The sequence below is a fragment of the Nicotiana sylvestris genome, chromosome 4 (genome assembly GCF_000393655.2).
Source record: "Nicotiana sylvestris chromosome 4, ASM39365v2, whole genome shotgun sequence".
Taxonomy (NCBI): Eukaryota; Viridiplantae; Streptophyta; class Magnoliopsida; order Solanales; family Solanaceae; genus Nicotiana; species Nicotiana sylvestris.
Genome location: NC_091060.1, coordinates 113,090,935 through 113,118,149, shown reverse-complemented (window position 1 = coordinate 113,118,149; position 27,215 = coordinate 113,090,935). Strand labels below are relative to the sequence as shown.

Here is a 27,215-nt window from a genome sequence, read left to right as displayed (position 1 = left end):
TTCACTCCTCGTGGACATCAATTAAATATGTGTCAATATCCTTCCATCCCAAGTCATATTTTATCATTCTTCATATCAAGCAACTCTCTTCTGTCATATCCAATCTCCCACCACATAATAGCCAATACTTCAAATTAAATCCGTAGACCTAGCCACTGTCTACTATCATTTCCAAATCATTCCAAACTTTCCTCAAGGGTGTGTAGTCATCCTACCACAAAACCCATATGCAACTCCGCCACTCTTCCACTTTGGCGAGACTCACTCCTTTAATCAGCTACTCGGCTATCACTTCTTATACCTGGCCTTCTAGAAATTTAACCACCACCTGACACTTCCCACATGTCATTCCTCATCCTTTGCTGCTCAGTTGTTACTCTAATTCCATCTCTATCTCCGAAACATTTTGAACCAACAGATTGTCACTAACTTTAACTTTCCGAAGATCGACTTCCTCTAGCCGTCAGCATTAGAAATACCGATTCAATCCTGCACCACCGCACCCTGCGATCTCTTACAGTCGCTTCTCTAATACAATTTCACAATATCCTGCCCCAAAGGCGAATCGTAGAATATCATAACACCGACAACCTTAACATATTCCATCGAGGATGACGACACCGCATCGAAGATAAAAATTTCACCACACATGAAAACACCAAGTCTCGTTACACCATCGATCCAAATCCGGAGATACATAGGCCAATTGCTTTTCTCTGCCGAAAATGAAATACTGAATCTCAGAATCATGAACTGAGTAGACCTCCTTTCAAGTCGTACACTGCTTCCACGCATGGACAAACATCCCACTATCATATTAAATACCGCGCGATAACCATTCATGAGCATCATAGCAACCTATGCATAGCCTTAACACTCTTAGAAGTCCAGCTACGGAGCTGAAATGACAGAATATCCTTCTGCAAGGCGATGATAATAGCCCAAACAACCACGCGGGGAGAAACATCCCGCACCACATATGTAGTACCATTAAAATTCCTCAATTCATGATTTATAATAAGCCCTCCGCGTCGCATAAGATCGAGTAGAAAGGAATCAAAGGCATAAGCCTCAAAGGAATCAAATCGCACGATGAGGAAATCAAAAAGGGAAGTACTCCTAACAGCCCTATAGCCTCTCGAAGATAAGTACAGACTTCTTCGTACCGATCCGCAAGACTATACTAGACTCACTCATGACTGGTAAGACCTAAGGGAACCTAGTTCTCTGATACCATGTTGTCACGACCCAAAATCCACTAAGGGTTGTGACGGTGTCGGACACCGCTGTCAGGCAAGCCAATCATAAATACTTAATTTAGGCCTTGTTTAAAAATGTTGAAAACTACGATTTTTCCTTCAATTGTACTAGTAAAAGAAAACCGTTTTAAATTAAATAAAAATGTTTGGAATTAATACAAATACCCCATAATCATCCCAAAACCTGGTGTCACAAGTGCATGAGCATTTACTAGGGAATGAAATAAATACAACAATTGTCCGGAATACAATTGGACAGGAATGAAATAATATAGTATAGAACTCCGAGGGAGACTCTGCTGGTTGCGGATCATCTCAAAAGATGCAGCTCACCTAAGTCCCTGTATCAACCATGTCGCTATGCCACTACACCACTAGCCACACATGAACCTGTCAAACAAAAATTCACTGTGAGTGTAGTATGAGTATGAAAATAACGTGTACCCAGCAAGTATCCCGTCTAATCTCAAAGAAGTAGAGACGAGAGGTCGACTTCAATACTTACTAGTGGTCCAATAATAATATACCAATAATATAGTAAATCGTGAATTTTCATAAAGATGGATGTAACTCAATAGCATGAAGCAAGTAAGCAATTCTTTCATTAATAGGAGATTTCCAAATTCATTTTTCATCATTTATACATTTATCTCAAGTCAGGGAGAGCAAATATCAACATCCATAAAAGTCAAGGCAGCAATACAAGCATGCGCAAATCAGGTCGAGGACGTACGACCTGATCCAACAATATTTAAACTATGCACTTCCAAAGGGTCGAATGGCGCGAACCATAGATACATCTACTTAATCTACCAAGACGTCCGACCTATTTGGAAATTAAACACACACAGACAGTCAATCATGAAGTCAACAGGGAACAATAATCCAAAGAAAAGCCAATTCTCTTTTAACAATTTATGAAAATGAAGTTTAATCTTTTTAGAAATTCATTTACTGATTCGATGTGATTTAAGAAATTCAAACTGTCAATAAGATTACAAATATTCCAAGTATAGCATGCTTTTGGGTCCTAGACTACCCGGACATAAACATAATAGTAGCTACGCACGGACTCTCATCACCTTGTACATACGTAGCCCCCACAAATAGGAGCACAAATCCAATTAATTCACCTATGGGGACAATTCTCTCTTACAAGGTTAAAAAGGAGACTCACCTCGCTTCGAAGCCTATTTCCCAATTCAAAGAACGTGCTCAAACCTCCACATCGGAGCCGAACGATCCAAAGCTATTCAAATGTTGTAAGAACTAATCAATACGTGCTCAAAAGTTCATATTCTAATTATTAAACCAATTTCCCATCCCTAAATGCAAGGATTCATAAAATTCATCCCCTAGCCCACGTGCCTGGATTCCGAAAATTCTTGAAGAAAGTTGTTACCCATAACCTAAAGATTAAGAATATATGATTTCTACTAAAATCTGTAACAAATATCGTGGTTAAATCTTGTTTTCAAAACCCTTGATTTTCCCTAATTTTAACATGTTAATCTACCCATAATCTATGTATTTAACTCATGTTGTGTAGGAATTACTTACCTCACAGTGCTAGTGAGAGCCCTCTTCCAAAAGCTCCAAAATTGCCCAAGAGATGAAAGGAAATGAGCTAAATGGACTAAGTCTCGGAATTAATAGTTGTGCACAGGCCTCAAATGTCGCATTTGCGACACCTGGTTCGCAAATGCGACAAAACTATTGCAACTACGAACATGGGCCTCCCCTGCCAAGGTTGTAAATGCGGCCAATGAGTCGCAAATGTGACCAAAACATCGCAAATGCGAACTCTGTCTCAGGCCAGGCTCCATTGCAAATGCGAAGCCTCACTCGCAAATGCAAGTTTCCAAATGCAAACAATTTCTTGAATTATGAGACCATCAACTACTGCTAAGAACACCAGAAAATCTTGTGTGTTTTCAACCCCTCCCGCACGTCCGAAACTCACCCGAGGCCCTTGGGACCTTAACCAATTATACCAACATGTCCCAAAACATGATAAGAACTCGCTCGAGACCTCAAATCACATCAAACAATGTCAAAATCATGAATCGCACTCCAATTCAAGCTTAATAAACTTTAAAATATCAAAATTCTACTTTCGTTGCTTAGACCTATCAAATCACGTCCGATTGACCTCAAATTTTGTGCACAAGTCATATTTGACATTACAGAACTACTTCAACTTTCGGAATCGAAATCCGATCCCGATATCAAAAAGTCTACTTCCGGTCAAACTTCTAAAAAGCGTTCAAATTTCTATCTTTAGCCAAATGACTCAAAAATGACCCACGGACCTTTTAATTCACTTCTGATCGCTCTCCCAACACTAGAATCACCATACGGAGCTATCCCCAAACTCGGAATCCCAAATGAACATTGATAACACTGAAATGCACTTCATCCCAAACTTATGAAAATCTTCCAAAAATGCTAACTTCCACAATAGGTACTGAAACGCTCCCGGGCCATCCAAAACCCGATCCGAGCATACATCCAAATCCAAAATCATCATACGAACCTGTTGAACCTTCAAATCTCGATTCTGAGGTCATTTACTCGAAAATTGAATCTTAGTAAGATCTTCCAACTTAAAGCATTAGAAATGAAAATTCTCTTTCCAAATCAACTCCGAACTTCCCAAAATTCAATTCTGACCATGCGTACAGGTCATAATATTGGTCAGGTGATTACAAAGACCTAAAGAGGAAGGAGGAATGGTAATAAGGGAATTTAGAGAGCACGGAATGTCGGATGCGATCATACCTACACTAACACACTGAATCCCATCAGAACTCCAAAATTAAGCGTGCTTAGGCTAGAGTAGTACTAGGAGGGGTGACCCCCTTGGAAGTCCTCGAGTTGCATCCCTCTTTTTAGAAATATTTATATCTTACTTCTTTTAATATATCAAGGGTAGATATAATAAATTCATAAATTAGTTTTAAGTAATGTAAACGATGTTTTTTCACATGAACTCACAATTTTTTTAAAAGAAAATAATTAGGGAAACATAAAATAAGGAAAATATTTAAAAGGTAGATATTGTAAATCACGGCCTTATGGGCTTAACACTGTTGCACTTGACATGTCACTACACCTTGGCCTCGAAGGCGGCATCCGTAAGACGTTTAATTGCGACGTCGTCGTTCCATGCAACCTAGTGTGATAGCCATGCTAGGCCCTCTAATTGTGATATTATCGTCGAGCGCAACTTGTTTTTATTGGTCAACGCTTTTTCCCATGAAAAATACATAAGATCAAAAGAGGAATCGCATAAAATAGATAAATGAGCATAAATGTACGTCTTTTTAAGGTTTTACACTTTGGGACCTAAAGCGGAAGGAGGAAAGGTAACAAGGGAATTTAGAGTGCAAGGAATGTCAGATGCGATCATACCAGCTCTAACGCAACGGATCCCATCAAAACTCCGAAGTTAAGCGTGCTTGGGCGAGAGTAGTAGTAGGATGAGTGACCTCCTGGGAAGTCCTTGTGTTGCGTCCCTCTTTTTGGCAAAATTTATATCTTACTTCTTTTAATATATCGACGGTAGATATAATAAATTCATAAATTACTTTTAAGCAATGCAAACGATGTTTTTTTTTACATGAAATAATAATTTTTTTAAAAGAAAATAATTAGGGAGAAATAAAAATAAGGAAATTTTTTAAAAGGTAGATATTGTATATCACGGTTGTCGCGCCCTCTTTTTTCCCTCCGCGGGGAGAGAAGTCCAAGTTCCGACATTCATGGGGGTAATACCTCATTTTCTTTTGGGATTTGGGTATTTTGAAGAGTCGCCACCTAACGGATTATGGTGTGTTGGGGAACCTAGATCGATTAACTCTTAGACTACTTTGCATTACCAAATATTTATGGTAAGGGCTCGAAATAACCTTGAGGGGAAGTTGTTAGGCACCCCTTGCGGTCTACAACGGTGGGTCCTAGCCGGACTTATACTTATGAATTAGTTCTTATCACAAATAAATAGTTTAAACACATACTTGCAAATAAAGGCATTTTTTTGGACATTGTATGAATCAAGAAATGAGAGAAAAGGAAAAGACTTTGAACAAGTTTCACATATATAGAGAAAAGAAAAGTTTAAACATCGTGAATTGGGAAAAAAGGGGTCCTAGGTTGGTTAGCCTACAGGATCATCCCACACAATTCCCGATAAATACTCCTCAACGAGGGGCTACATGTGACATTAGTGCGTAGTCATCATATCCTTAATACATCAATTCCCTCCCCTTGGTCATAGCTTAAAGCGTTCTAACAACCTTGAAAATGTATTATGCGTGCACTACCCGTTCCTTCCTTATGGCCCTAGAGGTATTTATGACCTCTAATTTAGGTAGTTCTAGAACTTCCCAAGGTTTTAAAAGATGAAAGTCTAGGAGTCAATTTAAAACAATTAGGACTGCATTTAAAGAAAAAAAATTATAGGCTCACAGTCACCTCCACAAATATCACAAGTAAGTGCACGTCTTCAAACAACAGTCAAGTATTTAAGAGAAAATCCTACATAGGTGATAAGGGATTATACATCATTAAGTGTTAAAGACCTATTAATTTGCCTACTGATTTTAGACTTGAGAATGTGAACAATTTGAAATAACAAAGTGCAGTTTTATAGTTGCAGAATTCTAATCACCCTATAGGCTTGTCCAAACGCATAATAGTGACTTATGAAAAGCATGATATCTATTAGGAATGCAGTAAAATAATGATCAATTTTAAACGGACAACTTGAGATCCTATAGACATGCTTTCTAGCAGTACTAATTTAAGGCATTATTTGGAAACTTATTCAAAGAAGCAGACAGATTAATTAAATCAATTCAGAATGAACAAACATGAATTAAACTGATTTATTTAACTAAACTGGTTTTGAGTTCTATAGGAATGATTTTTACTAGAGCTAATTGTAATTCCTATAGGCATAACATCTAATTATTAAAGCTGACTTTGGAACTTATAGGCATGATTTCTAAGAAGACGAATGTGAATACATGCTATAACGAAAAACTGAACTTTAATTACTTTACACTCTATAAGCATGATATCTAATTATAAGGCTGATTTTAACCCTATAGGCATGATCTCTATTAAAGCCATTTAGATCTTATAGGCATGGTTTCTAATATTGTGGAAGTAAAGTAAACATAGCAAATATATTTGAATTAACACAACCCTATAGGCATGGTATCTACCCAATTTACCCAACATACATATAACTACCCACCCCTTTTTCACTAATTACACCAATGTAGTTTACAATAATTATTACGGACAAATGAATTAAATAAAAATACATAAATAAATAGGAGTTAATCTATAGGGAGCCTGCAGTAAGACCAAATGATTTTCCAAGCCTCCAATAGCCTCAAATGCCAAAGTTCCATAGCCAATTTCATGTCTAGGTGTGTTAGAGTTCCCTAAAGACCTCAAATAATAACTGATTTAGGTGCAGTGTGGAAAGGCCAGCTTTGACATGCCAGAATTTAGTGAGATCTCAAGGTAGTACACATGTCAGAGGTGGCAGAACCTAATATTCTAAGAGTAATGTGAGAGTGCATGATGACTTTGAAAGAGTTTAGTAAGCAGTAGAAAGAAGGTCTTAGCAATAAAAAGAATTTTATGAAAATCATAACATAGTTAGAGTAGGAATAGTTTGAGAAAACATGAAGAATATTTTTAAAAAAAATCAGAAAGCAAGTCAAAGAACACACAGTTTCAGAACAGACCTCACACAAAGGAAAGGGGTAGGGGGAAACCTAGAATGCACCTTAGTGATGGCAATCAAATACACAAATTGTAGTTGCAAAGTTAAGTTGAGAACACATAGATTTTAGACACAAGTAGGATCTCATTAGTGAAATAGAACAAACTGGACTTAGATGAAAAAACTAGACAAACACTTCATGAAACATTCAAGGTTTTAGAAATACTGGTCATATACAGAACATACAGAATTTGATCGTGCTGGGTGAAATCATAAACACACAATGCACTTGGGACATATTAGTAAACCAATTATTTAAAGTAGGATTGACAATGCTAAACAGTATAATAGCTATAAGCTTAAACATGCTATTGTGATATAGAAATCTAGGCATGTTGATTGCATATTAAGTAGAATAGCACATAGAACTGGAAATCACAAACTGATGAACTGCAGCAACAAAGAAAACACATAGTTTGGAATGTGAATTGAATCAGAACATACAGTTAAGGAGAGAATATAGAGTATAGAGCAGAGATGGTGCAAGTGGCCAGCCTTGGCTTACAGCCGGCTGGACTAATAAGAATTGCAAGGAACAGAAGAGAATATAGGACTTTTGAGAGTGTAAGAGTGTAGATGAACTAGTGTTCGTTGTTTAGAACTAAAAATAAGAGGGGGTTTATATAGTAATAAAAAGCATAACAAATAAGGTAAGAGATCAACTAAGTAGCAAATCAGGGAAGTCACATATAAATTAGCAAGTCCTTCCCTTAATAAAGGAACAATCAAATCAACAGTAAAAGCATGTTAGGTATTTAAGGAAAAGGATCAAGTAAGGTTTGGGTATTGTGATGACCCGGTCGGTCGTCTTAAGAATTAACACCCCAGTCCCCTATTAACTGCTTTCCCCAAATTTATCTCATCTAATTTGTTTTGCCGGGATGTTCGGTTTTGAGTTTCGGAGAGTTTTGGGACACTTGGTTCCCAAATGAGAGCTTAAGTGTTGAAAAGTTGTCCGTAGTCAGAACAGTGTAAAGACGGCCTCAGAATGGAAATTTGATGGTTCCTCTAGCTCCGTTAGGTGATTTCAGGGTTCAGAGCGTGATCGAAATGTGTTTTGGAGGTCCGTAGCTAATTTAGGCTTGAAATGCCGAAAGTTGAATTTTGGGGTTTTCGGTCCGATAGTGAGATTTTTATCCGAGGGTCGGAATGGAATTTCGAGAGTTGTAGTAGTTCTATCATGTCATTTGGGATGTGTGTGCAAAATTTCAGGTTATTCAGAGATGGTTTGGTTGGGTTTTTGATCGAAAGCGTATTTTGAGAAAATTTGGAGTTCTTAGGCTTAAATCCTTGATTAATCCATGGTTTCGATGTCGTTTTAGGTTTTTTAAGGATTGGTACAAGTTTGAATAAGGTTTTAGGATATTTTGATGCTTTTGGTTGAGGTCCCAGGGACCTCGGGATGAATTCGGATGGTTAACGGAGAAAATTTTGGAGTTGAAATTGTGCAGCAGTTGGTCTTCTGGTATTTTTGCATCTGCAGTTTGGGGACCGTAGATGCGGAGCCGCAGAAGTGGCAAGGCATGCACAAATGCAGTTTTGGAAAGAAATAGCAGGTTTCGCAGATGCAGGAATTTTACCGCAGAAGCGGTACCGCACCTACGGAAGAGTAATCGCAGATGCAAAAATTGGACTTTTAAGTGAGAGTCGCAGATGCGGCATTTGGTCTGTAGAAGCGGGACTGCAGATGCGGTCCCATGACCGTAGATGCGGAAGTCGCTGGGCAGAACATATAAATAGTTGCCTTTGCGAAATTGAGCCATCCTTCCACCATTTTCATCCGGGTTTGAAGCTTCTAAGAGGCGTTTTTGAGGAAAACAAAGGGAAATCACTTGGAGGTAACGTTCTTGACTTCATAACTCGTTTCTATGTGATTAAAGACCTAATTAATGGGTAAGAAATTTGGGAAAAATGGGTAATTAGGGCTTGCGTTTAAGAAACCTTTAAATGAATATTTGAGGGGTCATTTGAACTCCGATTTTAGTGTTCTTGTTATGTATAGACGCATGAGAGTACAAGGTTTTTGAAAATATAAATTTCACCCGATTCCGAGATGTTTTCCTGAGGGGCATTTTGGTCATTTTACATCATTTCATGTATTAGCTTAGAATTTAATTGTAGAATCAGTTACTTGAATTGTTATTTACAATATGCAATTGAATCAAATAGATTTGGGCCATTTAGAGTCGGATACTCGTGGCAAAAGTGTGGTTTCGAGTTGATTTTGAGCCGGTTTGAGGTAAGTTGCTTGTCTAACCTTGTGTGGGGACCTTCCCCTTAGGATTTGTATATTTGGTAACTAAATTTCCTTGTGTGTGAGGTGACGAGCGCGTACTTGTGCAAATTGTTAAAAATCCGGTCTTTCTTAAAGTATTCATTTGCATGTTTCTTTTAATCTTTTATTACTTGTACTATTTAAGCCTGTGTTAGCTTAGGAAAGCATGCCTAAGTGATTTATTTGCTTTAATTGTTAAATCTGTTTACCTGAACTCTGTGCAGCATGGTAGGCTAGAATCATTTGTTGCCTTAATATGAAATTTCCCCTCTGTGAATGTTTTCTTGCTTCTGCTGTGTATTTACATTGGGACTACAGATGTGGGATTCTGGTAGCTCCCCCCTTGCCTGTTCACTTTGGGACTGCAGGTTAGATTTCTGATAGACCCCCCTGCACATTTAATATGGGACTGCGGGTTAGATTCCCGATAGATCCCCCTGCACATTTATTTTTGGATTGCAGGTTAGATTCCCGATAGATCCCCCTGCATATTTATATTTGGGATTACGGATCGGGATTCCGGTAGATCCCCTCGCATTGATAGTTGGACTATTGGACGGGATCCTTGGAGATCCTTTGGACATATGTATGATGGACTATGGGATGGTATCCCGGGATATCCACTGGACAGTTGTAATTAGGACTACAGGATGGTATCCTGGAAGGTGCTCAGTTGTTATCTCTGTGTTGGGCTGTATTTCTTTACGTTGTTTGTTTGTCTCTGTTCTAGCTGTTGTTCTTTCAATTCTATATTATTTCATATTGTTGCACTTATTTATACTATTTTAATTACACTACCCTTGTATCTTATTTGATCTCAGTAGGGCCCTGATCTTCCTCGTCACTACCCGACAGAGGTTAGGCTTGACACTTACTGAGTACCGCTGTGGTGTACTCATGCTGTTTCTGCGCATGTTTTTCATGTGCAGATCCAGGTGCCTCTGCATAGGCTTACCATCCTTGAGACATGGAGAGCTTTTGGAGACTTCGAGGTACATCTCCTGCGTCCGCAGATCGAAGAGTCTCCATTTTATTCTATCTTTTAGTATTTAGCCTTCTTTTGTACTGTTGTTGTGGACCTTCTGGAGTTAGAGCATTCTACTGTATTTCCTTTAGCTTGTGTTCCCGTGAGTTTCCGGGTTTTGGGATAGAGATGTAGAAATTTGAGATGTTGTGTTGTATATGCCGAGTGGCATCCTTTATACTGCTTTCACTTGGTTATTCCTAGCTTTAATTTACCTTTCCGCATGTTTTTATTTATTTTTCCGCACTGTTAGGCTTACCTAGGCGTAGAGACTAGGTGCCGTCATGACAGTTCACGGAGGGTGAAGTGGGGTTGTGACAAGTTAGTATCAGAGCTATAGCTTCATAGGAGTCACGGGACACAGACTGGTTTGTTAGAGTCTCGCTGATCGGTACAGAGACGTTTGTACTTATCTACGAGAGGCTATGTAACTGTTAGGAAAATTTCCACTTCTTTTGATTTCCTTGTTGTGCAATATTTTGGCACCACAATTCTAAACGTTTGTCTTCTATTCTCTCACAGATGGTGAGGACACCTGCCACTCGAGATGATCAGGCACCCATGCCCCCTACTGCAGCCATTAGAGGCCAGGGTCGGGGTAGAGGCCGAGGACGCGCATGTGGTGCAGCGAGATCACCTGCGCGAGCTTCCGCCGAGGTACCGCTAGCAGATCCAGTTGGAGTCCAGGCATCTGACACGCCTACTATCACTACTACTCCAGTCCTTCAGGAGACTTTGGCTCAGTTCATGAGTATGTACACCACCTTGGCTCAGGCAGGGTTGCTTCCCCTTGCTGCAGCCACATTCCAGGCCAGGGGATGAGTACAGACTCCCGCCGCCCGCACTTCGGAGCAGCAAGTGCATGTTGAGTAGGTCCCACAGATCATTCCAACACCGCCCACAGTGCCAGTTCAACCCGAGGACGAGGCAACTGCTTTAGAGGATGAGCAGCGGAGACTTGAGAGGTTCAAGAAGTATGATCCTCCGGTATTCAGTGGACTAGCATCAGATGATGCCTTGGGATTTCTGGAGGAGTGCCACCATATTCTTCGTACTATGGGCATATCAGGATCGAGTGGGGTTTGTTTTGCTGCTTGCCAGCTTCGGGGAGCCGCCTATGATTGGTGGCGCACCTATGAGTTAGACAGTTTAGATACGGCTGCTTCACTGGCTTGGACCTAGTTCTCAGATATGTTACTAAGAGAGTTTGTTCCTCAGAGCCTCAGGGACGTATGGAACGCAAAGTTTGAGCATTTGCGCCAGGGTGCTATGACTATTTTAGAGTATGTTATCCGTTACACCAGATTGGCTTGGCATGCACCGGCCTTGGTTGCTACTGTCCGCGAGAGGGTTCGCCGGTTCATTGAAGGCCTTATCCTACCCATCAGATCTAGCATGGCTCGAGTGTTGGAGATGGACATTTCTTACTAGAAGGTGGTGAGCATTGCTAGGAGGATTGAGGGTATGCATACTAGGGAGAGAGAGGAGAGGGAGGCCAAGAGGTCTCGAGAGTCGGGCCATTATTCTGGTGCCCGTACCCCAGCTACAAATCGTCATGGTATGGGTTATATGAGTCGCCCTGTTCATTCAGCTCTTCTAGTAGCCAGTAGTGCTCCAACTCCTCCTAGATCTCAGGAGCCTTATTATGCACCATCGGTATCTAGTGCACCTCCTACGCTGGGTGCTTTCAGAGGTCAGTCCAGCAGACATGGCCCTAGCCAGTCACAACCACCACATCCTCCCAAAGCTTGTTTTGAGTGTGGTGACACACGCCATATGGTTAAGGATTGCCCAAGACTTGGGAAGGGATCACCTCCGCAGACTTCTCAGCCACAGCGTGCCCCATAGAGTTCTCAGGCTATGGTTACAGCTCTAGTTGCTGCCCCACCTGCTCAGCCAGCTAGAAGTGGAGGTCTCCCTCGAGAGGGAGGCCAGTCCAGATACTATGCCCTTTCTGCTCGTACCGAGGCTGTTGCCTCCAATTCTGTCATCACAGATATTGTTATGGTTTGTCACAGAGATGCATCGGTTCTATTCGATCCAGGCTCCACTTATTCTTATATGTCTTCATATTTTGCTCCGCATTTGGGTGTACCCCGAGATTCTTTGAGTTCTCCTGTTTATGTTTCTACTCCTGTGGGAGATTCTCTTGTTTTGGACCACGTTTATCTGTCATGTTTGGTTAGTATTCGTGGTTTTGAGACCAGAGCCGATTTATTGCTACTCAGTATGGTTGATTTTGATGTTATTTGTTGCATGGACTGGTTGTTGCCCCATTTTGCTATTCTTGATTGTCACGCCAAGATCGTGACGTTGGCTATGCTAGGTATACTGCGTGTTGAGTAGAGTAGTACTTTAGATCACACTCCCAGTAGAGTTATCTCTTTCCTTAAAGCTCAGCGTATGGTTGAGAAGGGGTGTGACGCATATTTAGCTTATGTGACAGATGTCAGTATTGATACTCCTTCTGTTGATTCAGTCTCAGTGGTACGGGATAATCCCGATGTGTTTCCAGCTGATCTTCCAGGCATGCCGCCTGATAGAGATATTGATTTTGGCATTGATATGTTGCCAAGCACTCAGCCCATTTCTATTCCTCCGTATCGTATGGCTCCTCCTGAGTTGAAGGATTAGTTACAGGAATTGCTTGATAAAGGCTTTATTCGACCCAGTGTTTCACCTTGGGGTGCTCCTGTCTTGTTTGTGAAGAAAAATGATGGTTCTATGCGTATGTGCATTGATTATTGCCAGTTGAACAAGGTTACAGAGAAGAACCATTATCCTTTGCCTCGCATTGATGATCTGTTGACTAGCTTCAGGGCGCACGTGTGTTTTCTAAGATCGATTTGCGCTTAGGGTACCATCAGTTGAAGATTTGGGAGCCAGATGTCCCGAAGACTGCCTTCAAGACTCGGTATGGTCATTACGAGTTTCTTGTTATGTCATTTGGGCTGACCAATGCCCTAGTAGCTTTTATGCATTTGATGCATAGTGTGTTCTGGCTCTATCTTGACTCGTTTGTCATTGTTTTTATTGATGATATTCTGGTTTATTCTCGGAGTCGGGAAGATCATGAGCAACACCTGAGGACTGTGTTGCACACTTTGAGAGAGAAGAAGTTATATGCGAAGTTTTCGAAATGTGAGTTTTGGTTGGATTCAGAGGCATTCTTAGGCCACATGGTGTCGAGTGAGGGCATTCAGGTGGATCCGAAGAAGGTAGAGGTTGTGCAGAGTTGGCCCAGACCGTCCTTAGCTACAAAGATTTGTAGTTTCCTTGGCTTGGTGGGCTACTACCATCGTTTTGTGAAGGGATTTTCATCGATTGCAGCCCCTATGACTAGATTGACCGAGAAGGGTGCTCCATTTCAGTGGACAAAGGAGTGTGAGGCGAGCTTTCAGAAGCTCAAGACAGCTTTGACTACAGCCCCAGTTTTGATATTGCCTACTAGTTCGAGGTCTTATACAGTCTATTGTGATGCCTCGAGGGTTGATCTTGTAGCGGTATTGATGCAGGACGGTAGGGTGATTGCCTACACATCCAGGTAGTTGAAGATACATGAGAAGGACTACCCTGTTCACGACCTTGAGTTAGCTGCCATTGTTCACGCCCTGAATATTTGGCGCCATTATTTATATGGGTTTCCCTATGAGATTTATACCGACCATCAAAGCTTGCAACATTTGTTCAAGCAGAAGGATCTAAATTTGTGCCAGAAGAGGTGGTTAGAGTTGCTGAAGGATTATGACATCAATATTTTATATCACCCGGGCAAGGCCAATGTAGTGGCTGATGCCTTGAGTCGTCGGGTAGAGAGTTTGGCATATTTACTAGCATTAGAGAGGCCTATGGCAATGGATGTTCAGGCCTTAGCCAGTCAGTTTGTGAGATTGGATCTTTCGGAGCCCATTCGGGTTCTAGCTTGCGTGGTTTCTCGGTCTTCCTTATTTGATCATATCAGGGAGCGACAGTATGATAACCCTCATTTGCTTGTCCTCAAGGACAAGGTCCAGCACGGTGATACCAGAGATGTGACTAGTGGAGATGATGGGGTATTGAGGATGCATGGTCAGATTTGTGTGCCCAATGTTGATGGGCTTCAAGAGTTGATTTTAGGGGAGGCCCATATTTCGCGGTATTCCATACATCTTGGTTCCGCGAAGACGTATCAAGATTTGAGGCAGCACTATTGGTGGAGGAGGATGAAAAAAGACATAGTTGGGTTGTATCTAGGTGCCTGAACTATCAACAGGTGAAGTGTGAGCACCAGAGACCGGGGTGGAAGTGGGAGCGGATCAACATGGACTTTGTAGTTGAACTCCCACGGACCTTGAAGAAGTTTGATGCTATTTGGGTGATTATGGATCGGCTGACCAAGTCCTCTCATTTCATTCCTATGTGTACTACCTATTCATCAGAGCGGTTGATAGAGATTTATATATGGGAGATTGTTCGTCTGCATGGTATTCCAGTTTCCATTATTTCAGATAGAGGTACTCAGTTTACATCACGGTTTTGGAGGGCCGTTTAACATGAGTTGGGCACTCGAGTAGAGTTGAGTACAACATTTCATTTTCAGACAGACGGACAGTCCAAGCACACTATTCAGATTCTTGAGGATATGCTCTGTGCGTGTGTGATTGAGTTTGGAGGGTCTTGGGATCAGTTCTTTCCATTGGCGGAGTTTGCTTCCAACAACAGCTATCAGCCCAGCATTCAGGCCGTATGAGGCTTTATATGGTAGGCGGTGTAGATCTCCGGTGGGTTGGTTTGAGCCGGGTGAAGCTAGACTATTGGGCACAGATTTGATTTAGGATGCTTTGGAGAAGGTTAAGGTGATTCAGGATAGACTCCATACACCCCAATCCAGACAGAAGAGTTACGCGGACCAGAAGGTTCATGATGTTTCCTATATGGTTGGAGAGCGGGTTTTGCTTCGGGTTTCGCCTATGAACGACGTTATGAGATTTGGGAAGAAATGGAAGTTGAGTCCGAAGTTTATTGGCCCTTTTGAGATATTGAGGCATATTGGGAGATTGCTTATGAGCTCGCCTTACCTCCCAGCTTGGCAGGAGTTCATCCGGTATTTTATGTTTCGATGGTTCGGAGGTATCACGGTGATCCGTCACACGTGTTAGATTTCAGTTCAGTCCAGTTGGATAAGGATCTATCCTATGTTAAGGAGCTAGTGGCTATATTGGACAGGCAGGTAAAAAAGTCGAGGTCAAAGAACATTGCTTCAGTAAAGGTTCAGTGGCGGGGTCAGCTCGGTCGAGGAGGCAACCTGGGAGACCGAGCAGGATATGCGCAGCCGTTACCCTCATCTTTTCACTACTTCAAGTATGTCTCTATGCTCGTTCGAGGACGAACGAATGTTTAAGTGTAGAAGGATGTGACAAACCGGTCGGTTGTCTTAAGAATTAATGCTCGATCCCCTATTAACTGCTTTACCCAAATTTATCTCTTCTAATTTGTTTTTCTTGGATCTTTAGTTTTGAGTTTCGGAGAGTTTTAGGACACTTAGTCCCCAAATAAGAGCTTAAGTGTTGGAAAGTTATCCGTAGTCAGAACAGTGTGAAAATGGTCTCGGAATGGAAATCTGATGGTTTCGTTAGCTCCGTTGATTTCAGGGTTAGGTGCGTGACCGGAATGTGTTTTGGAGGTCCGTAGCTAATTTAGGCTTGAAATGCCGAAAATTGAAATTTGGGAGTTTCCGATCCGATAGTGAGATTTTGATACAAGGGTCGGAATGGAGTTCTGAGAGTTGCAGTAGTTCTCTCATGTCATTTGGGATGTGTGTGCAAAATTTTAGGTTATTCAGAGATGGTTTGGTTGGGTTTTTGATTGAAAGGGTATTTTGAGAAAATTTGGAGTTCTTAGGCTTAAATCCTTGATTAATCCGAGGTTTCGCTGTTTTTTTAGCTGTTTTAAGGATTGGTTGAAGTTTGAATAAGGTTTAGGATATGTTGATGCTTTTGGTTGAGGTCCCGGGGAACTCGGGATGAATTCGGATGGTTAACGGGGAAAATTTTGTAGTTGAAATTGTGCAACAGCTGGTCTTCTGGTATTTTTGCATCTACGATATGGGGACCGCAGATGTAGAGCCGCAGAAACGGCAAGGCATGTGTAGATGCGGTTTTGGAAAGGAATAGCAGGTTCCGCAGATGTGGGAATTTTACCGCAGAAGCGGTAGCGCACCTGCGGAAGAGTAACCGTAGATGCAGAAATTGGACTTTTAAGTGAGAGTCACAGATGCGACATTTGGTCTGCAGAAGCGGGACCGCAGATGCGGAAGTCACTGGGCAAAACATATAAATAGTTGCATTTGCGAAATTGAGCCATTCTTCCACCATTTTCATTCGGGTTTGAAGCTTCTAAGAGAGGTTTTTGAGGAAAACAAAGGGAAATCATTTGGAGGTAACGTTCTTGACTTCATAACTCGTTTCTATGTGATTAAAGATTTAATTAATGGTGAGAAATTTGGGAAAATGGGTAATTAGGCCTTTAGTTTAAGAAACTTTTAAATGAAGATTTGAGAGGTCATTTGAACTCCTATTTTAGTGTTCTTGTTATGTTTAGACTCGTGAGAGTACGAGGTTTTTGAAAATATAAAATTCACCCAATTCCGAGACATTCGCTTTAGGGGCGTTTTGGTCATTTTACATGATTTCGCGTATTAGCTTAGAATTTAATTGTAGAATCAGTTACTTGAAATGTTATTTACAATATGCAATTGAATTGAATAGATTTGGGCCATTTAGAGTCGGATACTCGTGGCAAAAGTGTGGTTTCGAGTTGATTTTGAGCCGGTTTGAGGTAAGTTGCTTGTCTAACCTTGTGTAGGGGACCTTCCCCTTAGGATTTGTATATATGGTAACTAAATTGCATTGTGCGTGAGGTGACGAGCGCATACTTGTTCAAATTTTTAAAAATACGGTCTTTCTTAAAGTATTCATTTGCCTGTTTCTTTTCTTGTTTTTATTACTTGTACTATTTAAGCCTGTGTTAGCTTAGGAAAGCATGCCTAAGTGATTTATTTGCTTTAATTGTTCAATCTGTTTACATGAACTCTGTGCAGCATGCTAGGATAGAATCATTTGTTGCCTTAATATGAAATTTCCCTTCTGTGAATGTTTTCCTGCTGCTGCTGTGTATTTACATTGGGACTACGGATATGGGATTTCGGTAGCTCCCCCCTTGCCTGTTTACTTTAGGACTGCGGGTTAGATTCCCGATAGATCCCCCTGCACATTTACTTTGGGACTGCGGGTTAGATTCCCGATTGATCCCCTGCACATTTACTTTGGGACTGCGGGTTAGATTCCCGATAGTCCCCCCTGTATATTTATATTTGGGACTACGGATCGAGATTCTGGTAGATCCCCGCGTATTGATAGTTGGACTACGGGAGGGGATTTCGGGAGATCCTTCAGACATATGTATGATGGACCACGGGACGGTATCCCGGGAGATCCACTGGACAATTGTAATTAGGAGTACATGACGGTAACCTGGAAGGTGCTCGGTTGTTATCTTTGTGTTGGGATGTATTTCTTTCCGTTGTTTGTTTGTCTCTGTTCTAGCTGTTTTTCTTTCAATTCTATGTTATTTCATACTGTTGCACTTATTTATACTATTTTAATTACACTGTTAACCTTTGTATCTTATTTGATCTCAGTAGGGCCCTGATCTTCCCCATCACTACCCGACAAAGGTTAGGCTTGGCACTTACTGAGTACCACTATGGTGTACTCATGCCCTTTCTGCACATATTTTTCATGTGCATATCTAGGTACCTCTGCATAGTCTTACCATCCTTGAGACAGGGAGAGATTTTGGAAACTTCAAGGTACATCTGCCGTATCCGTAGACCGAAGAGTCTCCTTCTTATTCTATATTTTAGTATTTAGCCTTCTATCGTACTGTTGTTGTATCCTTCTGGAGTTAGAGCATTCTACTGAATTTCCTTTAGCTTATGTTCCCGTGAGTTTCCGGGTTTTGGGATAGAGATGTAGAAGTTTGAGATGTTGTGTTGTATATGCCGAGTGGCATCCTATATTCTTCTTTCACTTGGTTATTCCTAGCTTTTAATTTACATTTCCGCAAGTTTATATTTATTTTTCTGCATTGTTAGGCTTACCTAGTCGTAGAGACTAGGTGTCGTCACGACAGTTCACGGAGGGCGAACTGGGGTCGTGACAGGTATAGAGTAGGTAATTAGGGGTAAATGAACAGAAGTTTCAATTAAGGAAAAAAATCAGTAAGAATCAGCAAAATACAAACAAGGCAAGGTAAAATTAATTAAGGCAGGCAATTCAATCAAATCGAGTAAAGAGGTGAGAATCGAAAGTTTAAGGGAAAGTGTTCAAATTAAACAAGGAAATAAGGAATTCAGAATAATCAAGGGCTCAATCAAAGAGAAAGTCATGAAAGATTCAGTAATTTTAGCATATAAAATAAGGCGAGACATGAATAGTCAAAAATTGACACATAACTTTAACAAAACAAAAAGTTAAATGACACTGACTCAAGGAGAAAGATACAGGTCTGAACATGAATGGACAGTCGTGGACGAGGGTTGAGATTTAATTAGGGTTAGGTATGAGAGCGTTTGAGAGCAGAGAGGGGTTTCTGGGCGGCGGGTTGTGTAGAATGGTAGGGTTTGGGGGGGGGGGTCTTTTGGGTTTATTTTAGGAAGGGTCGTTTATGGTTGTTGATCTTTATGATCAACGGCCGACAATAAAGGGTATTGGGGGCCGGATCGGGTCTTCAGGGTTTGGGCTGGGTAATTTGATTGGGGATTGGGCTGGTAATTGGGTTGAATTGGGGCTGAAATTGAAAATAAAATAGGCTAGATTTTAAATAGCCACTTTTAATAGTTATATAATTTATAAGAATAATAAATGATTTCCAAAATTATTTTTGTATACTAAAATAATTTAAAATAGTTGTTTAACATTTTTTAAAAATATAAAAGATCATTTTATGCATCAATAATGTAATTATGCATCAGTAGGGCTATTATTGCAAAGATATGCAATTTAGCGTAAAAATATAAATGCAATTATAAAAAATGAACTAAAAATGTTTAAACGCTATTTTTACATAAATAAAGAATTTAGATGACTAAATCACCACAAAAATAATTTTAAAGATAATTATTTGAAATTTTATAAATAAGAAAGAGAAGAAATAAATCAATTTGGAGCTTTTTAAAAATTATTGAAAAATTATAAAAAAATTTATGCATGCTTATAACTATATATGTGCTATTTTGAAAGTATATATATGTGTGTGCGTGTGTGTGTGTGTTAAAAACATATGAGGAAAAATTTGGGTAACAACAGCTGCCCCTCTTTACCCGGGAAGGATTAAAGAGTTTTCGGGTAAAGAAATGATGGCCAATTTTGACCGGACGGGATATTTTGAATGACAGAGGCCGGACTCTGGTCTTGAGTTTCCTACATATCCCTGGTTTTACAGGAATCAGGCCATGTGTAGTTCTGGATTAATTGGCGGAATATACCGATGAAGTCATTGCAATAACGGACACGAGTTGCAAGAGCGGTTGTGGTAAAAGGTTAAAGTTTGAGATAGTTGAAGGAACTGGAGCGAGGTCACTCCTGCTAGGATAGCGGTTGCTTGCTGGTCACCTACAGATGAAAAGATGATGCCGACATGTATTTGTGCGAAAATTTAAACATGATGCAGTTCCCTTTGGACCATGAAGATTGTCTTTGGACGGTTAAAGATGACGTCCTTGGACCATGACGTCCTGGGCCATGAATTGTTTAGTGAGGGATTCGCAGGCCATAAAATGTTGTTCTCGGGCCATGCAGATGGTACCTCCAAACCATGACGCCTATGAATGATGATATGAATATTTGAGGGGTCCTCGGGCCATCGCATGGTGTCTTTCGGCTATGAGGATGATGCCTTTTAGACTATGACATTTTTGGATAGATTTGGCGATATTTCATCACATTATATGTAATAATATGATGTTAACTAGACAGGGCTTAATCTTGTGAAATGGAGGGCAGAGCTTAGCTCGATAGAAAAGCAAATAGATAGTACTAGAAAAGAGCAATATTTATGTAAGGATGGACAATGCTTAGTCCCATGCCAATGTGGAGGCAAGTATTAGCCTCATTCAGATACGGAGGCAGGGATTAGCCTCATGCAAATATGGAGGCAAGGATTAGCCTCATGCAAATATGAAGGTAATGATTACCCTCATGCAAATGTGGAGGAAGGGATTAGCCTCTTGCAGATGTGGAGGCAGGGATTAGCCTCATTTGAATGTGGAGGCAGGGATTAGCCTCATTCAAATATGGAGGAAGGGATTATCCTCACGCAAATAGGGAGGCAGGGATTAGCCTCATGCAAACAGGGAGGCAGGGATTAGCCTTATGCAAATGTGGAGGTAGTGATTAGCCTCATGTAGAGAGCAAGTAGCAAATAAGGGTAGTATATGTCTTAGCTGGAGATATTTCGGTGTCTGATGTCCTGTTTGATAGCGAATTTGCTTTGTGTATACATATCTGCAAATGCTATCGTTACGTCAAACGTGCCTGCGTTGAGAGAAAAATTGTTAGTTTCGTGAGGGGAGGTTAGTTCGTGCTTCCGTCTGCTGGCCTTGCTTTGCTCCGTTCTGGAGGCCTTTTCGAGTTCCTCTAGGTAACAAATGATTGTTACGGAAATAAAATTTTCCAAAATTATGCAATTATTGATAAAATAGAGTCATTTTAGAAATATATTGATATAATAAGTAATTTCAGATGAACTAGTGACTGTAACACATTTCAGAGATACTGCAGCTTTATTATGTAAGAATTTTGAGGGTCCTCCTCAAAATTCTGCCCTAGTTTGGTAGGTGATCTTTTGACTGTTTGCGGATAATAGGCCTTGCTTAACCTTCTTTGAAATTTTGAGAATCCTTCTCAAAATTCTGCCCCAGTTTCTTAACTGATTTCTGACCGTCTGACTCAGGTTGGCATTGGCTGGACTTGCTCCGGAATTTTGAGGGTCCTCCTCAAAATTCTGCCCTAGTTTCTAATCTTGGGGGAAATGGAAATTTTATTATGATATGACTTAACCCATAAGGCTGCCTACATATTCCCTCTTAAACGGGAATCTAGTCAAGCGTAGTTCAATTACATCAGATGATAAAATGTAAATAATCTAAGCATAGTATCTCTTGACTGTGTCTGAATTGATTGGTTTTGGCCAAATTTCTCCATCCATTTCTGCAAGTATGAGTGCTTCTCCTATTAGTACCCTGTGAACTATGTACGAACCTTGCCAGTTGGGAGAGAATTTCTCTTTGGCTTCATCTTGATGTGAGAAGATCTTTTTCAGCACCAGCTGTCCTGGTGCAAATTGCCTTGGTTTGACCCTTTTGTTGAAAGATTTGGACATTCTATTATGATAAAGTTGACCGTGACACACTGCGTTCATCCTATTTCCATCGATAAGGGCTAATTGTTCATAGCGATCCCTTATCCACTCTACATCGCTGAGTTCAACTTCCTGTATGATTCTTAAAAAAGGAATCTCTACCTTAGCTGGGATGACAGCCTCAGTACCATAAACCAACATGTAGGGAGTTGCCCCGGTTGATGTGCGAACCGTAGTGGGGTATCCCAATAAAGAAAAAAGTAGCTTCTCGTTCCATTGTTTGTGGTTCTTTACCATCTTCCTTAGTATCTTCTTGATGCTTTTCTTGGCGGCTTCTATGACTCCATTCATCTGAGGTCTTTAGGCTGTGGAATTCTTGTGATCGATTTTGAAAGTTTCACACATAGCTTTCATCAGATCATTGTTGAGATTTGTGGCATTATCAGTCATAGGAACTCCGAATCGACAAACAATACAATCTTTGACAAAATCTGCGATGACTTTCTTGGTCACAGCTTTGTAAGATGCAGCCTCTACCCATTTTATGATATAATCAATGGCTACCAGAATAAAGCTATGTTCGTTTGAAGCAGTGGTCTCAATCAGACCAATAACATCCATTCCCCAGGCAGTGAATGGCGAAGGTGAGCTTGTTGCAATGAGCTCGTTTGGAAGTATTTTATCATATCGGCATGCATACAGCATTAAAAACATTTGCGGACATACTGGATGCAATCTGTCTCTATGGTCATCCAAAAGTATCTGGCCCTAAGTATTTTCTTAGCCAATATGAAACCATTCATGTGCGGGCCATAGGTCCTAGTATGTACGTCCTCAAGTAGTTTGGAAGCTTCTTTTGCATCGATACATCTTAACAATCCCAAATCGAGAGTTCTTCTATACAGATATCCTCGACTGTGGAAGAAGTGATTGGACAATTTTCGGAGTGTGCGTTTCTAAGTTTGGTTTGCATGCTCTAAATATTCTCCCTTTGACAAATACTCCTTGATGTCATGGAACCAAGGCTTTCCATCTGTTTCTTCTTCAACATGAGCACAATATGTCGGCTGATTATGGATCTTCACCAGAATGGGATCAATATAATTCTTATCTGGATGTTGTATCATAGACGTCAGGGTGTCCAATGCATCAACGAACTCATTTTGAATTCTTGGCACATGTCAGAATTCTATCTTTGTGAACCTCTTTCTCAATTCCTGCATATGGTGCAGATATGGCAGTATCTTGGAATTCTTGGTGGCCCAATCTCCTTGTACCTGGTGCACAAGCAAATCTGAATCACCGATCACCAAAAGCTCCTGAATGTTCATGTCGATTGCCATGTTGAGCCCTAGTATGCAGGCTTCATATTCTGCTATGTTGTTGGTGCAGGGAAACCTGAGTTTAGCAGATACCAGATAATGTTGACCCGTTTCTAATACCAAAGCTGCTCCAATACCTACTCCTCTAAAATTTGCAGCTCCATCAAAGAACATCCTCCAACTGTCGTATGCTTCGATAATGTCTTCTCCTACGAATGAATATTTCTTCATCAGGAAAATACGTTTTCAAGGGTTCATATTCTCCTCCCACTGGATTTTCGGCAAGATGATCTGCCAATGCTTGTCCTTTGTTACATAAACGATGTCGAACTCACTCAACATTATCTGTCACTTGGCTAACTTCCCAGTTGTCATGGTCTTTTTGAATATGTACTAGGGTCCATCCTGGATATAAGGTATGTAGTATAGGCACAAAAGTATTGCCTCAATTTCTGAGTTGTCCGGGTCAAAGCACAGCAAATGCGTTCCAGCAGAGAGTACCATACTTCATAAGGTGTAAACTTTTTACACAAGTAATATATGGCTTGCTCCTTTCTTCCTGTCTCGCCATGTTGTCTCAAAACACATCCAAAGGCTCCATCCAATACGGATAGATAAAATGGCAAAGGTCATACTGGTTCTGGCAGGACTAGAACTAGGGGTGTGGACAGTTACTCCTTGATCTTATCAAAAGCTTTCTGACAATCCTCAGTACAACTTGTCTCGGCATCTTTCCTCAGCATCTTAAAGATGGGTTCACATATGATTATGGACTGTGCTATGAAGCGACTGATATAATTGAGACATCTTAGGAAGCTCATCACGTCTTTTTTGCTCCTAGGCGGTGATAACTCCTGAATAGCTTTGACTTTAGATGGATCGAGCTTGATCCCTCGACGACTGACAATGAATCCCAACAACTTTCCTGCGGGAACCCCGAAGGCACATTTTGCGAGGTTCAGCTTTAAGTTGTACCTCCGCTATGTGATTTGCGTCCCTCTTATATTTGATAATGACGTTGTCCACATATAACTCTATCTCATTTTGTATCATATTATGAAAGATGGTTGTCATGGCTCCCATGTCAGTAGCCCCAGCGTTCTTCAGACCGAATGGCATCATCTTGTAATAGTATACCCCCAAGGTGTAATAAAGGCTCTTTTATTCGCGTCTTATTCATCCATCCAAATTTGGTGACAACCTGCGAAGCAATCTACAAAGGATTGGAGTTCATGTTTGGCATATTTGTCGATCAAAATGTGTATGTTTGGCAGTGGAAAGTCATCCTTGGGGCTTGCTCTATTTAAATCTCGATAGTCAACACCTACTCTGACTTTACCATCCTTCGTCGGAACTGGCACTATGTTAGCTAACTAGGTTGGGTACTCGACCACCCTGAGAACTTTGGATTTGATCTGCTTGGTAACTTCCTCCTTGATTTTCAAGCTCATGTTTGGTTTGAATTTTCTGAGTTTCTGCTTCACTGGCGGACACATAGGATTAGTAGGCAATTTGTGAGCCATTATGGACATGCTCAAACCGGTCATGTCATCATATGACCATGCAAAAATGTCCTCATATTCTTTTAGGAAACGAATGTACTCTTCCTTTTCTGTTGATGACAAATGAATGCTGATGTGAGTCTCCTTGACGGTCTCGGCGTCCCCCAAGTTTACTGCTTCGGTTTCGTCCAGATTGGACTTAGGCTTATTCTCAAAATTTTCAACATCCCTAACAACTTCCTCGGGTACCTCATCTTCTTCATCTGAATCACTGTCCTAATGTTGCATTGCCTCATTACATGTCACAGTCACCGGTTTATTAGGAAAAGTAATAATAATGTTGTAGAAAGAAAAAGTTTAGAAAGTAGTAATGAATAATAAATAGCAAATGCATTTGATTAAAATTAAACAACATCCAAACAAGTGAAGCTCGATGAATCGAGCATTTATTTTGAAACAAGTAAGTCTTTAAATCAAAATAACTGGAAATCTTAAATGCCTAGAATGGTTATAGAAATAAAATTCTGCCAAGCTACCTATGGACTCGGTAGGCCCAGATGGTGTGGCGGTCCAGTTCCTAGGAACAACTCCCTTCTTCACGGTCTGAATAGTGAGTCCTTCTTTCTCCTCCTCCTCAATTATGGCACTGTAGTCCATGTATTCATCCTCCAAGAACAGATTCTTCAGCCCAGCTAATGCTTCTTCTTCTGCAGTTCCCCATATCGTATCAGCTTGGCAAAAAGCTTGATCCAGATATTGAACTGGTTGCTCGAGAAGGTAATACGGTCTACACCATAGAGACGACCAATCATTGTATTCTTGCCATGTGTACTAATATCCGAGCCCAAAGGTAGTACCATGACCCTTCAGCCGTATTGGTTTAGTGATACCCTGGAGATTCTTCTCCAGCCCTTTACCGGGCTCATACCCAGACCATGCTAATATGCTTTCTATTTTACTGCTCCACCATTTATCTTTCTCGACGGCATTGACAAGTTCATTGTGATGATAGGTTTCCCCTCATAGCCTTCTTCTATGCCTAATAGCCGGGATGGTTTGACTGGTGTAAATGGGGTTACTACCATCTCCGTGAATGATCACCTTCTAACGATTCCATTCAAATTTCACAGCCTGATGTAGTGTGGAAAGCACGGCTCCAGTGGTATGGATCCATGATCAGCCCAACAGAAGATTATATGAGGTTGGTATGTCGAGCACCTGAAACTCGACATCGAACCATGTTGTCCCCATCTTCAAGCAAAGGTTGATTTCCCTGATTGTGGCCCTTTGAGACCCATCGAAAGCTTTCATGTTCATGCTTCCTACCCGTATTTCATGAAAACCCTTGTCCAACCTTTTTATAGTGTCCAACGGACAAATGTTGAGGCTTGAACCTCCGTCAACCAAAACCCTGGAAATGAATTTGTCTTCAAATTGCACTGTGATATACAATTCTCGATTGTGATTCAACCCCTCAGGCGGTAGCTCATATCCGTGGAAGATAATCTTTTGACTTTCTGGTACTTGCCCTACCATATTGGCCATTTCTCCGCCAGTGATGTTATTGGGTACATAAGCCACGCTCAACACTTCCATTAAAGCATTTTTATGTGCCTCTGAATTTTGCAGTAGTGACATGATAGATATCTGAGCAGGGGTTTTGTTCAAATGGTCAAGGACATAATACTCCTTTTCTTGTACTTTCCTCCACAGGTCATCTGGCCCTGTTTTAATGACAGGCTGCCTTGAAGTGGCATCCTTACTTGGTCCTCCCAAATGTTCAGGTGTATAAACTCTTCCAGTACTAGTCATTCCTTGTGCAACATTGGATTCTTCTATTTTTGCCTTTCCTTTTCACCGAGCTTCGACAACTTAATCCCATGGTATTGCTTTTGAGTCGAAAGGAGGTGTGGTTGATATTGTCACTGTGAAAGGTGTGACCACGTCTAATTCAAATGGAGCGGGGGTGGCCGCAGGTATAGCTACCTCTACCTCAAATAAAACCAGTGCAGCTACCTCAACCTCGATTGGTGACTGAGTTTGTACCACAATAGGTGTAAGTGTGACTGTAACTTTAAAGTCGTCACCTTCTCGAATAAGCCTAATCGACCCCTAAGGGTCCCACTCTTCGTTTATTTCTATCTCATGTACCCCACTGTCTCTATGATCAGGGAGGGGGTTATTGCAAACATTAGGTGCGACTTCCTTTGCCTATATGACCTTGTTGTCAATTAGCGTCTAGATCTTATCCTTCAATGTTTGGAACTCTTTAATGATGTGCCCCTTCATACTGGAGTGGTACGCACAAGTTTTGTTCGGAGTGACCCATTGGGATGGATTCTCTAATGCCACAATAGGAATGATGGTGACATAACCAACGACTTTCATCCTTTAATACATTTGGTCGATGAGTTCAATAGTGGGTATGGGTGGCTTGGGGTCGAAATCTGGTCTTGGTATTGGAAAGTTTTTGCGAGTTGGAGGTGATTGAAAATGGGATGGTTGGGAGTTATAGGTGTGATGGACAATGGCCGGTTGAGAATATCTGGGAGATGAGGGTTGATATATGGGCGGTGGTGCTTGGTATGTAGGTGGAGGTTGTTTGATATATGGGTGGAGGTGTTTGGTAT

The 27,215-nt window shown here is 41.0% G+C and overlaps 1 protein-coding gene, 1 non-coding gene and 1 pseudogene across 2 annotated transcripts; 2 read left to right on the top strand and 1 right to left on the bottom strand.

Moving 5' to 3' along the window:
- Positions 1-4,026: 4,026 nt before the first annotated feature.
- On the top strand, positions 4,027-4,145 carry LOC138890864 (5S ribosomal RNA; annotated as a pseudogene).
- A 514-nt stretch (positions 4,146-4,659) lies between these two features.
- Positions 4,660-4,778, top strand: LOC138890823 (5S ribosomal RNA). Its single transcript, XR_011407226.1, has one exon. It is a non-coding gene; the product is annotated as a 5S ribosomal RNA (ribosomal RNA).
- A 17,343-nt stretch (positions 4,779-22,121) lies between these two features.
- Positions 22,122-22,475, bottom strand: LOC138890018 (uncharacterized). Its single transcript, XM_070173369.1, has one exon. It carries the CDS (start codon positions 22,473-22,475, stop codon positions 22,122-22,124), a length of 354 nt encoding a protein of 117 aa, XP_070029470.1.
- Positions 22,476-27,215: the final 4,740 nt, after the last annotated feature.